The sequence below is a fragment of the Setaria italica genome, chromosome I, assembly GCF_000263155.2.
Source record: "Setaria italica strain Yugu1 chromosome I, Setaria_italica_v2.0, whole genome shotgun sequence".
In the NCBI taxonomy this organism is placed as follows: domain Eukaryota; kingdom Viridiplantae; phylum Streptophyta; class Magnoliopsida; order Poales; family Poaceae; genus Setaria; species Setaria italica.
In genome coordinates, this window is record NC_028450.1 from 31,969,141 (window position 1) to 31,982,070 (window position 12,930).

Consider the following 12,930-nt stretch of genomic DNA (forward strand, 5'->3'; position numbering starts at 1 on the left):
GTTGCTAGTGAATGCTCTGTCAAACCGGCCCAAACCTACCCCTCGCTGTGGATTGTGAGTGAACAGTAATACGACTTAGAAATGATGAACTTTTGTTGGCAGTATGTTCAGTTCCTCCTATTTTTTCCCCTAGATCCGCCCCTGCCAAGGAGGGAATGACACCAGCAAGTGTCGTCGACTAGGCTTTCGCCCCGACCTCCACTAAACTGGCCGCCAAAACCGTTGCCATGGCATCATGCACCACATGGCTGCTCGAGCAGCCTAAAACCCATGAGCTTGAGACTCCCCAACTTCTTATCAGTGAATCATCGAGGATGAATAACCCCGCTTGGGCCAAATCCAGCCATCCCCGGACAGCCACCCGCAAAGCAGCTAGAGCATTATGCATCACATGGCGGCTCAAGCAACCTGCAGCCCATGAGCTTGAGACTCCTGACGAATTGTTGAGGATGGACGGCCCTACTCAGGCCAAATCCGGCCATCCCCAAACCGCCACTGGCTGAGCTAGCAACCCCGGAGCCATATCGAGTGGTGAGACAATTTGCCTGACCCACCCAAAAATTGCCAGGCTGCAATATAAGCGCCTCCACGCGCGCCCATCGTTGCTGTCGCCGCAGTTCAGCCTTCACAACGGGTGGAGATCTCCAGGCCTCTGCACGATGTGACTACGATTTGGGACGCAAGTTTTTAGTTCTCGGACGGAGTCACGAAGCAGCCCCGAGTGACCCAACTTCCATTCCCGACGACCCCGCGCGCAGAAGACACCTCGGCCCAGATTCCAATCGCACCTCGCGCACACGCCTCAATCCCCCCCAGGCCCGGGCGCCACCGCCGCTGCGGCCTGCGGGACGTTCACGTTGTTGCTCATTCGTGCGGCCGGACCGCCGGAGAGCGGCCGCTGCGGGTCAGCCCCGGAGCGGAGGCGCGCGTGCGCGGTGCGCCCCGCGTCGAGGGAGTCGGGCGGACGGCCTCTACTCGGATCGGGCAGAAACAGAGAGGAGGTACAGGGATCACCGGTTTCTTTGGACACGGTCTATAGGTGCGGGAAGGCTAGCTGCCGGGATCGGGCGCGGGGTGCCGCGCCGCGCGCGCGGGTTGCCGAGCTCTTTGCCGTGGACTTTGTATGCGTAGAAGCATCTGCAGCTGCCGGCACTACCACTCGGCCACTTCTTCGACAATCTCCGACACTTTTGCACAGGGTCCAACACGAATTCCACTTCTTAACCATGGTATACATATTTCATGATCGCAACGTGCGAGCAATACAGCCTTTCTGTTGCGGATCCTTAGTAATTATGAGTGGGAGAATTGTTGTTCTACTTCCTGTGCCATAAGATAATTCTTGCAAGCCGGGGAACCGTTAAAACCAATTTGCAGCCGATCCAAAGTGTTCACTTTTGAACGACAAGGCAGTTTTTGTGTCCGGACGAAGCAGTACTCAATAGAGCAAGCTAACATAAGTATATACTAGGTTCAGTACTCCTTGTACATGCACAGACATAGAAATTGTCATCAACATACAATGCAACATGTTTTAGCAGAAGGATATGGTTAAAGAAGAAAATAGACAGGAAAACACATCGCTATCCTAGGTGCACGCTCCCTCGATCCTACTACGTACTTCCTCGTAGTAGCTAGCTACTAGCTACATCCAATTAAGCTACAACCTAGTAATTAACTAATTAATTAATGTACCAATCACACTGCGCTCTCCACTGTACAATGCTGGCATACAGAAAGGAACACGCTTTGACAAGGACCAGAAACTTACACTGACGTTCATTGGACAAAACAAAACAAGCTGTTTTGGCTTATTCTCTTTGTCTAAAACGCCATGTATTGTCAACTGGCGCGGCGGCGGCAGTGGTAGTTTGCGCCATGGCCGGGTTGTGCGTAAGCGCTTTGCAGGCCACATGCAGATCTAGACGAGGAAATTAGGGAGCCCGATCTTCTTCCCGGTTCTCTTGACGTCTTCTTGCACCTTGCTCCTGTACTCCCCGAACGTGAACGTCCTGTAAGGAGAAGGCTCCTCGCACGTGCCGATGGGCGAGTCGTAGGACGGGCAAAGGAAGTAGGCGACGGAGTAGCGCTCCGTCGTCGCGTTGGTCACCACTTTGTGCTCCACGCTCTTGTATCTGTTGTTGCTCCAAGCCTTCAAAAATAACGCAACGAAGAAAAAGAACAAAGACTAAGAGAGGCCACCTTGGGATTACAATGCATGCACGATGCTGACAGATTGTAAAAGAGAAGCATGCGTACGGCAAACATTTACTCAATTAATCCTAGTAATATAATCTGATCTTCATTATCAGTACTACATTGAAAGTAAGTCGGGTGTGTGATCTCTCTGTATGGATAAGGGCAAATTCGCTTTAGTACTCCATATAGTAGGTGTACTGGTGTGATCTCCCATTGGTTCCCCTCGCAAAAGCTGCAATACACCATGTGGCGATGTGAGTGTAGCATGCATGGACAGGTCAGCTTTCGTACTGCGATGTTTTGCTGTCCCTAGAACTGGTTAAACTTTTTGGTTAGCCGCGGTACATGCAGTACGCGCCGGAACAGCGCAGGCAAGTACACGTAGCTCCTTGCGCGGCTGCGTGCGTGTCTGACGCGGCAAGGCCTCAAGTTTGAAGAGTCAAAGGAATATGTTCATGCTGGATTCTGTACTTGCACGCAGACAGGCAGCCACTGATAAAGAGAGAAAGGAAAGTATATTGTGGCCGATGTGATCCTAGCTTTTCGTGCACAAAGCAAGGTAGCTAGTCAGGCTTTACTAGGTACCTCGGAGGGGAGAACGACGTCGTCGACCGATCGGCATGTGCAGAAGGGAAACAAAGCAACGTGATGGGTGTGTACCTGGAACAGGTCCCCGATGTTGACGATGAGGGCGCCGGGGATGGGCTTGACGGCCACCCACCTGGCGCCCTTCATGAGCTGCAGGCCGCCGACGTGGTCCTGGCACAGCACGGTGAGGAAGTCGCTGTCGGTGTGCGGCACCAGGCCGAAGGCGTCGGGGGAGACCGGGCACGGCGGGTACCGGTTCAGCCGGAGGAAGCACGTCGTCTCGTCGCAACCCTCCGGGAAGCGCTCCCCGGCCGGGCGCCGCCCCGCCAGGAGCGCCTCGGCGAGCACGCGCGCCAGCGTGCCGGCAAGCTTCGACATCGCGCCCGCCACCTCCCGCGTCACGTCCCTGTGCGGCGGCGGCGGCGACGGTGGCACAACGACAACCCGTGGCTCAGCTTTGCTTGATTATATATGATGATGGGACGATAGCATCGTGTGTAAACTATAGATATTGTTGTGCCGACCTGAAGACTTCAATTATTATTTCACCCCTATTTTAATTTTATTTCTATATATGCAACTTGAGACTACAAGTCTAGAAAAGTCCCTTCCAGCCCAATCATAAAACAAATTCGAATATTAAAAAAAATAGAAGATTCAGACATTTGGTAGGGATCACACGTATACTATTTTAGATAGCACACAAGTACTTTTTTTTTTCCATGACGCAACATAAACTAATAAAAAAATAAATATAGGGACGTCCATCGATGTTTCATTAACTTTAATCCTTTTCCTCCCTGATCACTAGACCCGTGAAAGGAGCACCGATTGTTAGCCGCGATATGCACAATAATCCATCATGTAGTTGTACTCGCGACGAGGACGATTGCATGAGCCTCAACGGCCGTTGCATTTTCCACATCAGACGTGAGTTACAGCCCAACTACTTTGCACCGACTTGCTGACTAGTAGTAAACCGTAGCAAGAAGGCTCCAAAGAAAAGGTGATGCTGCCAGGCCAGCTTACAACCGCCGTAAATTGAAGCGCCTCTCCTTTTCCCGGTCGGGTTACGTCGTGTCCTGGTAATTATTCCGCCGCAACCGCACCAATAACCCGCGTCGCAGTCATGCGACCCGGCAGATGGAATCGTATTTTAATTACCAGGTCTCTCTTAGCTCTAGGACGGGAAAAATATTTTTCCGATGGGTATCATTCCTGGTACTTGAGAAATGCTCGCGTGCGTCGGCAGAACACACCAGTTCGATCGATCTAATAGCTACTTGCACGAGATGAAACGGCAGAATCGGAATCAGGGTGGACACATGTCCAACGCCCAGAGCGAGCAAGCTCGTCGTCGCTCGGTAAACTATGCACAAAAATGAGAAAAAAGCACGGTACTTCTCGCTAGCTTATTAGGGGAGGGGTGGAGTGGAGTGGAGTGATGCTGCCTGTACGTACGAACCTGAGTGCGGTGAGGTCGCCGAAGTTGCAGCGGTCGCCGGAGACGCCGGCGAGCGGGACGTGGAAAGCCTCGGACCAGGAGAGCTGCCGCGGCGACGTCGCGGTCGGGGTGCCCCAGCGGTAGGAGTCGTTCAGCAGGCCGGCCGTGGACTTGGCCTCGAACGGGAGGCGGAACAGGCGCGCCTGCTCCCGGCGCATCGCGTCCAGGAGCCCCGGGGCCACGCCGTGGTTGCGCACCTGGAAGAACCCCCACTCCTCGGCGGCGCGCGCGATGGCCGCCGCGCACGCCGCCCGCTCCGCCTCCGAGCCACCGCCGTCGCGCGTCAGGCACCCTACGTCGATCATCGGGAGCTCGCACTCCGCCACGGGCACTGCTGCCGTGTGAGCGCCATCGTCGTTGTCGCCGCCGCCGTGGCGCCGGAGCAGCGCGTGGTAGCTGTCCGCCAGCGGCGGCTCCGCTGCGCTCCCCGCGAAGGCCGGCATGGCTGGCTGGCTGGCTCCCGGTCGAACGAACAGGCTGTGTGCAAGGTTCAAACTCGCTGGAGCTGCGTGTGCGCACGCGGACGGAAGCTCTAGCGCTGCGCTGATCGGGAGCTAGCTGTGCGCCTGTCAGCCTGTGCCTGCCTGCCTGACTGTGCGAGGCTGCGAGCGTCCTGCACACAAGCTGAAGAAGCTTCCCCTATATATAGGGGCGAGGGCGACGCGGTGGCTTGGCTGCCTGCGGAGTGCACCGTCGCACAGCACGCGCACGCAGCTGATACGCGCGCGCACTCGTGGTGACGAAGCTTTAACTAACCTCTGCGTGGCGGGTCCGGCCCGATCGGAGCGCGAGGGCGAGGCGTGAAGCTGCCACCAGACACCACCACACCAGTGGTGATTAATTAGAGGAGGCGCGCGCCGGCGAAGGCCGACACTTGGAGGCGGTAGGGACGTCGACGCGCCGAGTCTGTTTTGACCGGGCCGGCGGCGACGACGACGGCGAGCAAGCGACGCGGGCGTGCATGGCGACGCAGACAGCGTATTTTAATTTGTTGTCAGTACTGGTACGTACGGGTTGGGTGTATACTGACAGAGTACGTGTGCGCGTACGTATGGGCAACTAGGCATGCAGCAGGGATTTCTCTCGAAGGGTGTAGTGGCGTACAGCCTTGTCGTCGGGCCCCGGACTCCATGGGCAGCAGGTCATGGCCGCCCGCTGCGTGTTCCTCCGGGAGGCATGCAGACCTGCCGCTCCGTAGTCCTGCTGCGATATGGTCCCGTGGCACATTCCCCAGTTCCCCACTCTAGTCACCGGGTATGTAGTCGCATACTCGCTTAGATTACTCGATCTCTCCCTCTGAGAGCCGCAAAATGATTCATGGGTATGTACATGTAGAGGTAGAGAGCCAATATAATGCAGATGGAAGTGGACAGGGTCCTGCCATGCGGCGGTGTGCCTGTACTACAGGTTGATCATTGAGCTTCTCTATTGGGTTTGTGACACTGATTCGGAAGGGATTTGAGTCCCAACAGACAAGGGACCATGCTGCCTTTGCTGCATGCTGCTCCTTTTGGGGCACCATGGCTGGGTGGGGCATGGCTTGAGGAGCTAGAATACTAGATTCGGTGGTTGCAACGGCAGCACAGGCACAACGCCGCATGGCAGTTTTTTTAAACAAAGAGAAAAAACACGCAATGTTTTCTCAAAAGTTTGCTACTCCTCTTCTCCAGAATAATGCCATACCGTTACCTCATGTCTAGTCAGTAGGCCTACATATGGGACGTGCTGGTTAGCACGCGCTAGGAAGCCTCCCAAGGCGTGATGTTCCTACAACCTACATTTTTTCACATTTTTTTCCATTTCACATATTTCCATTTTTATAAGGTAAAATTTAGTCATGCATTTTTTATGGCTAATTTTTTAGGATAACTTGTTCCACAAAACTTCTCAAGCAAAATTAATAGAACCTTTCTAGGAGAACTATAAAAGAAAATTCTTTGCATGAGGTTTCTAGAAAATCTGCTTCAAACTAGTTTTTCCAAACAAACTCTCTTGGAAACTTCTTCAAACAAGTTATTTACCAAACCTATTCAAACAAGTTCTCTAAAAAAAAATTTTGTTAAAAAAGAAAAAAAAGCTGATAAAGAGTAATATGAGTGGATATAATTTTAGTGAAGGAAAGTGGCGTGATACAAAAACAAAAGAAAAGAACAAGATAGAAAATGAAGGTGAAAGAGGAAAGTAGATAGGAAAAAAATTAGAAAGAAGGAGAAAAAACATCTATATGCTCTCGATGTACCACCAATTATAGATCCAAGATTTCTTGAATCTGCAAATACCTAGCTCTAAGAAATCCGCATATCTTTTGTGCTGGAGCTTTGCTAAACTAGGTGCATCGATCTGCGCTAATAAGGATTCCTACCTACATATGTCGACCATGCATCAATTTCCTATCACCGTCTATGATGCCAGTTAGAGAGGATTAATCAACATATGAAGTACATTATCTTTTTTGGTGGGGAAGGTACTTTACTAGCATTTTCCCTCCTCACTACTTTATTTTGACATTTAAGTTTGCCGATTGATAACTAATCAAATTATATACATATTTAGTATGTAAAATTTACATCAACATACTCATGATCATAATACCTTTATGAAATACTGATTAATTTTAGCAACTAACAATATTAGGAATTAAAGGTTAAAATCTACATTTGAAAAAATATCAAAATATGCCTTAGATCAAGGGACAAAGCGAGTATATTAAATTTTCCTACTAAAATTAAAAACTATTTTACTAGGGGTGGAGCGGGACTTGGGCCATGCCGCGATGGCGCCTAGCCCTCTCGTGCCATGTTGCATTATGTGGGGGCTCCTATATGTCTTACGGAAGGTAGATAAGCAACTCATCTTTAAGCTCATATTAAACTCATGTACAACTTTTTTAACGTCCATCAAGATTTGTTAACATTCATCAACTTTTTTTTTTTACAAAAAGTCTGGCTTAATTATTACCAACGTTTCTTGATGTTAGTCAACATTTTTTTATATGTTCCAACATTTTTAACTTTTTTTACACTCACCAACATTATTACTCAACAATGTTGAAATAGTACGTTGGGCTGTTGTGGACCAGTTATTGGACTACTACTGAGTTATAGATGTTTAGTTATCTATCTAAAAAAGATAGATATGAAATCCCGCATTACGCGGCTAGCACGATGCTCTCAACATGTTGTGCCGACTTGATAGCCCTACGTCTAGACCCAAGCATGCACTATGCATGACTAGCGGAGTAGCGGTAGAGGTAGAAAATCTTTTTTTCTTTATTAACGAGGCCCAAGAATGTCTTATATTTGTGGACAAGTGGTTGTTTGGATCTTAAAAAATAGAACTAGTTTTACTAAAACAGGTTTTAAGAGGCTTTTTAGGAAAACTGGTTTTAAGTTGTTATTCGGTTAGCCTTTGTTTTTTAGAATTCTTTGTTTGGGTAAAAAAAACTGGAAATGTTTGTTAGTAACGCCGTGTTTGGCTGCGCCAAATAAACTGATGCTTTCACAAATACTGGTGATCCTATCATTGTACTCCGAACGTGAGGCCGAAAAAACTCATCAAGATGAGGATAAGGAAAAGTAGTTTTGTTAAAAACAACAAGTACTCGTTTTTGGTAAAACTTAAAATTCAGGTTTTGTGGGAACCCAGTTTTGTCTGTATGCGAGTTTGTTAGTCTATCCAAACAACGTTTTTAGGGTTGTTGGTTTAAAACGAGTGTTCTGGAATCTGGTTTTCACAAAATACATGATCCAAACAACCCTAGATCCTACCGAAATATTTCATGACAGAAAATGCCTTATTATAATAGTCAAAGAATGCCTTAATATATTTGCTGCAGGCTCTGTAGGTCAAAACCAAACTGATGATGCTCGGACCGCCGGTGCTGGCTTAAAAAAAGGTTTGTTGAACTATATAGTAGTCCGCTCTTTTCAACCCTGAAGAATAAAGCAATGTGAAGGGCGGCAGTTTGTTCCTCGTCCGGAAGGCCAGACAAACTTTCTAAGAGACCAGCTTTACATTACACTAAGGTAGTGTTTGGTTAGCTCAAATGTAACGTAATCTGATTACTGAAGGTAACAAATCCCATTACATATGTTTGGTTGCGGTGGTTTGTAATCAATTGACACTGTAATCGAATCCCTTACCTAAATAATATCTATACAAGTTTGTTACCCCTCCTCCCCCACCGTAATCAGATATAGCACTCACACAGTAATCTGATTACGTTACCAGAGTGCAACCAAACAAAGAGGGCAATCACCTATTCCACCTCCAAATACACTGTAATCTGATTTCCTTTGCGTTTACATTACCTTAGCACGAACCAAACACTATCTAATATATACTCCTGCCCCAAAGTGGCAGTACCTACTAAACTTTGTTCTAAGCTACCGGCCGGTCCGAGATTTGGCACAAAAATCCAATGGTTTCCCTGTCAGGTTAACATTTTCTTTTTTCAGATCGACTGATCGAGCAAGATTTCAACGGTTTCACACGCATCGGATCACGCGTGGGCAGCGCATATTCTACGCGTTTAATTCGATCTCGTCTTGTCATCAGCTGGCCAGCTTTATTTCCTTCTGCTGCTGCCAAATAATTAATTCTCGTAAAATTAAACAAAACATGAGCTAGAAGGAGCTGGAAGCATCCATCTCATTTGCCAGGATCGATCACAGCATGCCATGTTACAATGTCCTAACAGGAAAACTGTTCATCCATTCCGCCCTCATTTATTGAGGCATGTCTCGAAGTTTAATTATTTCACGTTTTGAACACACTTTTTTCCCTCCTTGATGTAATGCAGTCTTTGCAGACTCTAGGCATGAATCGGCCATATGCCCATATCGGAATAGACGAAAATAGACTCTGAAAAAGGCCCTCATTCTTGTGTGGATCCTTGCTCAAGCAATAGTACGATGTGAAAGGTTGTTTGGGGATGCAATCTGGACTCTGGAGTACGAGCATTACACTGCTAATTCTAGCTACCAACCAAGCCCTGATCTGTAGTTCCGTACAATAAACTAGCAGCTAGCATATGCACTGGCTATTATCGATCGTAGTTTGAACCGGTAAAACACGATCCATCTTGCGAGGGCGCTAGCTATTCTCGCGCCATACATGTCAACATCACATCACCGTTACGCGGGCCATCGACTTGGTTCCCGCAGCTGCCCGCACGCGCGCGCCCCGGCCGCCTGTCATTTGGACGTGAAGGACGATTGCTTCTCCCTCTCTCGAGGTCGGCAGGCGCGCGCTGGCCTTTCGATGCGTGCGGCCGGACCCCAAGACAGGAAACCCTCCTCAGCTCCGGCTCCCGATGACCGAGCCAGCAGCCAGGGACCGCCGCATATATGCTACCAGCTTCTTTCCGCTCTCGTTTCGCGATCCCAACGGAACAGTGCCCCCGAAGCCGGAGGAGCTGTGTGGTGGCGGCAAAAAACGATGGAGCAGTGAGTGCGTGTGACCAAAGCAAGAAATTCGAGCACAATGCGTGTGCGTGCACGTCGCCAGTGTGCAATCCTCTCGCGGCAGCATGCCGCACCTGATCGAAAAGGCCTGAACCCGGCAATGAAACTAACAAGTACTAATCACCTTTCTCTGATGTCGGCAAACGGCTGATTCTTTGTGTGTGTCGCTGCAGAACTCGCGCGGTCGCGCCCTGTCGCTAGCGCTGGGGTCAAGGCCGGGCAGGAGATACCCGGATGTGATGTGGTCACACGCCGCGTGCGGAACTGTGCGGATCGCGACTCGTGCAAAGATCTGCTTAGCTTTTCCAATACATACATATCTGCACAGGGATTCACGTGCTTAGCATCGATGCTTCGACGTATATACTACATAGCGCTGTGTCTAAAGATCATTGAACACACCCGAGTGTTTCTAAGGCTCGAAACAAGCGGGTTCTGAACCGTCGGATCTAGATCAAATGGGTAGCATCGGGCCTCCCCCCTTCTTCATCAACTTTTGTTAACATAGATTTCCTGATGTTGCTCTTCGCCGTATAACATAGATGCATACATGTATGCATAGCGCTATTCGCAGAACTTTTGTTAACATCGATTTTGTCCCTTCTTCCAAACGTGTGGTTGATTTCAAGTCTCAAAGGAGGTAATAAGTAATAACTACGTGAATAAAAAGACGTAGCACTCAACATTTCAAAAGTTTAATCACTGACATATGTTACTATTTTTTAATTGTTTCCATAAAACCCAGTTTATCTTTTTTTTTTCTTACTATGATCTTAGTATTTGGCCAATAAAAGAAGATTCGCGTTTAACTCTCGTGGCCTAAAAATCACCATGTTGATCTGAAAAAAAGGAGCAAAGTGCAATGCTATTAAAAAAATTCCAAAACACTCCTATATAACGACTGCTCTATCAACCGCCAATGCCATTATTGAAAAACTACGCCAAGTGCAGGAAAGAGAACCGCAACCGATAGCAGGGGCGTGATGCTAGTCTCCTGAGTCCTGAGTCCTGACTAGTGACTATAGTTAAACACGCGTAAGCGTCATCCATGAATGCGCGAGATGTGATGAAGGGAATGGTTTCTAGTTTCTAGATCAGATACGCTTTAGCACTTCTATGCTACATAGAGAGTAAGCGATCGCAGTCGCAGCGCAGAAGAACAGGTTCCTCGCCACTACGGCTTTCAGTTTCAGTTTCAGAGGCTCAGAGACAGCACCGCGGACCAGACTCCCTTAGACTGGTCAACCAATCGAGTGGTCTCTCCGGTGGCAGGCCGTCAGTTCGATCTCTCGCTGCCGGAGAGATAACGATACGACGTACGTGCCCCGATCCGGTTATCCCACTGCGCAGCTTCAGAAACTGACGAGATCTCCGGGGAAGCAAAGTTTTGCTGTTGGAACCGAACTATCGGTGGATCTCGCACTCTGTCTGGGTAAAGCCCAGCACGCTGGTAAGCTGGTGAAAAAAGAGTGGCCGTTGCGTAACCTACGTCCCGTCCATTTATGGGGTCAACTGGTACGTACTGTCTGATTTGTAGAGTCGTGAAGCTAATTAAAGTAGGTAACCCTCTGTTAGTGGTGCATGGTTCACCCAGTGCTCCGACTGGCTGCTACTACAGGGAAGTTTACCAAGAGTCACATTTTTTTAAGATAGACTTTCCTATGAAAGTACAGTATTACGAACTTACATATAGACACACTTCACGTGCAACATTCTACACTCATACTTATATGGTTGCCTTGAAGAGATGGTCTCTGACACCAGTTCCCAGCATGTGTTGGGAAGGTTGAATGGAATCGAGCAATGGCTGTCAGTCCGGCCAGCCCACTATAGTAGGCCAATAGCAAGACCTACGATACGATATGATACGATCGCGTAATCTTCTGGGCAGGTTCCATCATCATACAGTCAGCTGATACGTTGTGTCGACTAGATCAAATTCGTGGAGGTAATTCCGCATTATTGCTAATGGTAACAAATCCCGTTCTTCCCCCTTAGCCTACACGCCTGCACTGCACGAGTTATAGTGGAGTGCTGGTGCAGCACTATATTTGTATGTATTTCTGCACTGCACGAGCTGCAGTGGAGTGCTGGTGCAACACTATATTTGTATGCTAGAAATACAGTCATGGCATTCCAACCGTTGTCCTTACCGGTTCCAAGGACATCCCCAACAGACTACCTATTTTTACTCTCTATCTAAGTTGGCAAAAAGATTCCTCTCTATATTGAGTTGCTCATTCCAACAGATTATCTATCCCCCACTCTCCAAATCCCAATAGTTAGTTTCCTCTCTAAAAATCCACACTCTTCATTCACTCCAACAACCTGTCTATTTTGTACCACAACATCTTCTCCATTACTGCACGTGGGATCCACACTTTGGTAAGGTAAATTGGCTTGCCACGTTTGGTAAGTCTGAGGGGAAGTTTGGCAAGTCGGATGGGATGGAGAGCCAGATAGCAACTTTGTTGGACCACGATTTTCTTATTAACTTGCTAAATTTTAACTCGGAGAGTCAGATAGCAACTCTGTTGGAGTTGCTTGAACACACTACTCTATGCCAATCGTCGTGTTTCCTTGTAGGCGGCGCCAATTCACGAGTGCTCCCTAGCTCCCGTGTGCAGGAGCAAATAGTACCTTCTTCCAACTGAGAACAAAACGTGGGGGCATCTACGGCTTGGTCGTAGGCTCGTAGCCCACAAAAAGCCTCTTTAGCCTTGCACAATCTTTGGAGCTTGGAATCAGGCATGCATAATTGCATATGGTTCAGCTGGCAGCTATCTCATCAGTCATCACTACTCTCCTCTCCTCGCACAGAGAGCACCTCTTCCGTGCTCATGTCATGCCTCGTCGATGCTGGACTACTTGAAACTCAAAGCCCCAGCCTCCTGTCTGTTCCATCCGCGCGCGGTCCGCTCGTCAGGGCAAAAGTTGAGTCGCGATCGTTACCCGAATGGAACAGGATCCCGATGCCCTTTAACCTTTTTGCGGTCAATGTTTTCCAATCGTATAATCGAACCTAGTGGTAGTCATTGCTCCACCTGATTAGTTCGAGACTATTCGGTCCTAATCGTCCTATATACTCTATATACTGGGACCGATATACTAGTATATAATATAAAGTTATGATTAAGATAATTTTGATGGTTAGGTGGTAAATTAGTCGTGAGT

General features: G+C 48.6%; 1 protein-coding gene across 1 annotated transcript; it reads right to left on the minus strand.

Annotated features, from left to right (window-relative positions):
- Positions 1-1,442: 1,442 nt before the first annotated feature.
- On the minus strand, positions 1,443-4,893 carry LOC101755044 (gibberellin 2-beta-dioxygenase 8). Its single transcript, XM_004953120.4, has 3 exons — positions 4,253-4,893; positions 2,860-3,193; positions 1,443-2,152 (listed from the first exon to the last, which is right to left on the minus strand). The coding sequence occupies exons 1-3, from the start codon at positions 4,732-4,734 to the stop codon at positions 1,922-1,924; spliced, it is 1,047 nt and encodes a 348-aa protein (XP_004953177.1). The 5' UTR covers positions 4,735-4,893; the 3' UTR covers positions 1,443-1,921.
- Between the last annotated feature and the right edge of the window lie 8,037 nt (positions 4,894-12,930).

Excerpts from the sequence above, each read along its gene's own strand:
- LOC101755044 (XM_004953120.4), bottom strand. The coding sequence starts at position 4,734 with ATGCCGGCCTTCGCGGGGAGCGCAGCGGAGCCGCCGCTGGCGGACAGC. Across the intron at positions 3,194-4,252 it reads GGCGACCTCACCGCACTCAG|GGACGTGACGCGGGAGGTGG; the intron begins GTTCGTACGTAC and ends GCCGCCGCACAG. Across the intron at positions 2,153-2,859 it reads ACATCGGGGACCTGTTCCAG|GCTTGGAGCAACAACAGATA; the intron begins GTACACACCCAT and ends TTATTTTTGAAG.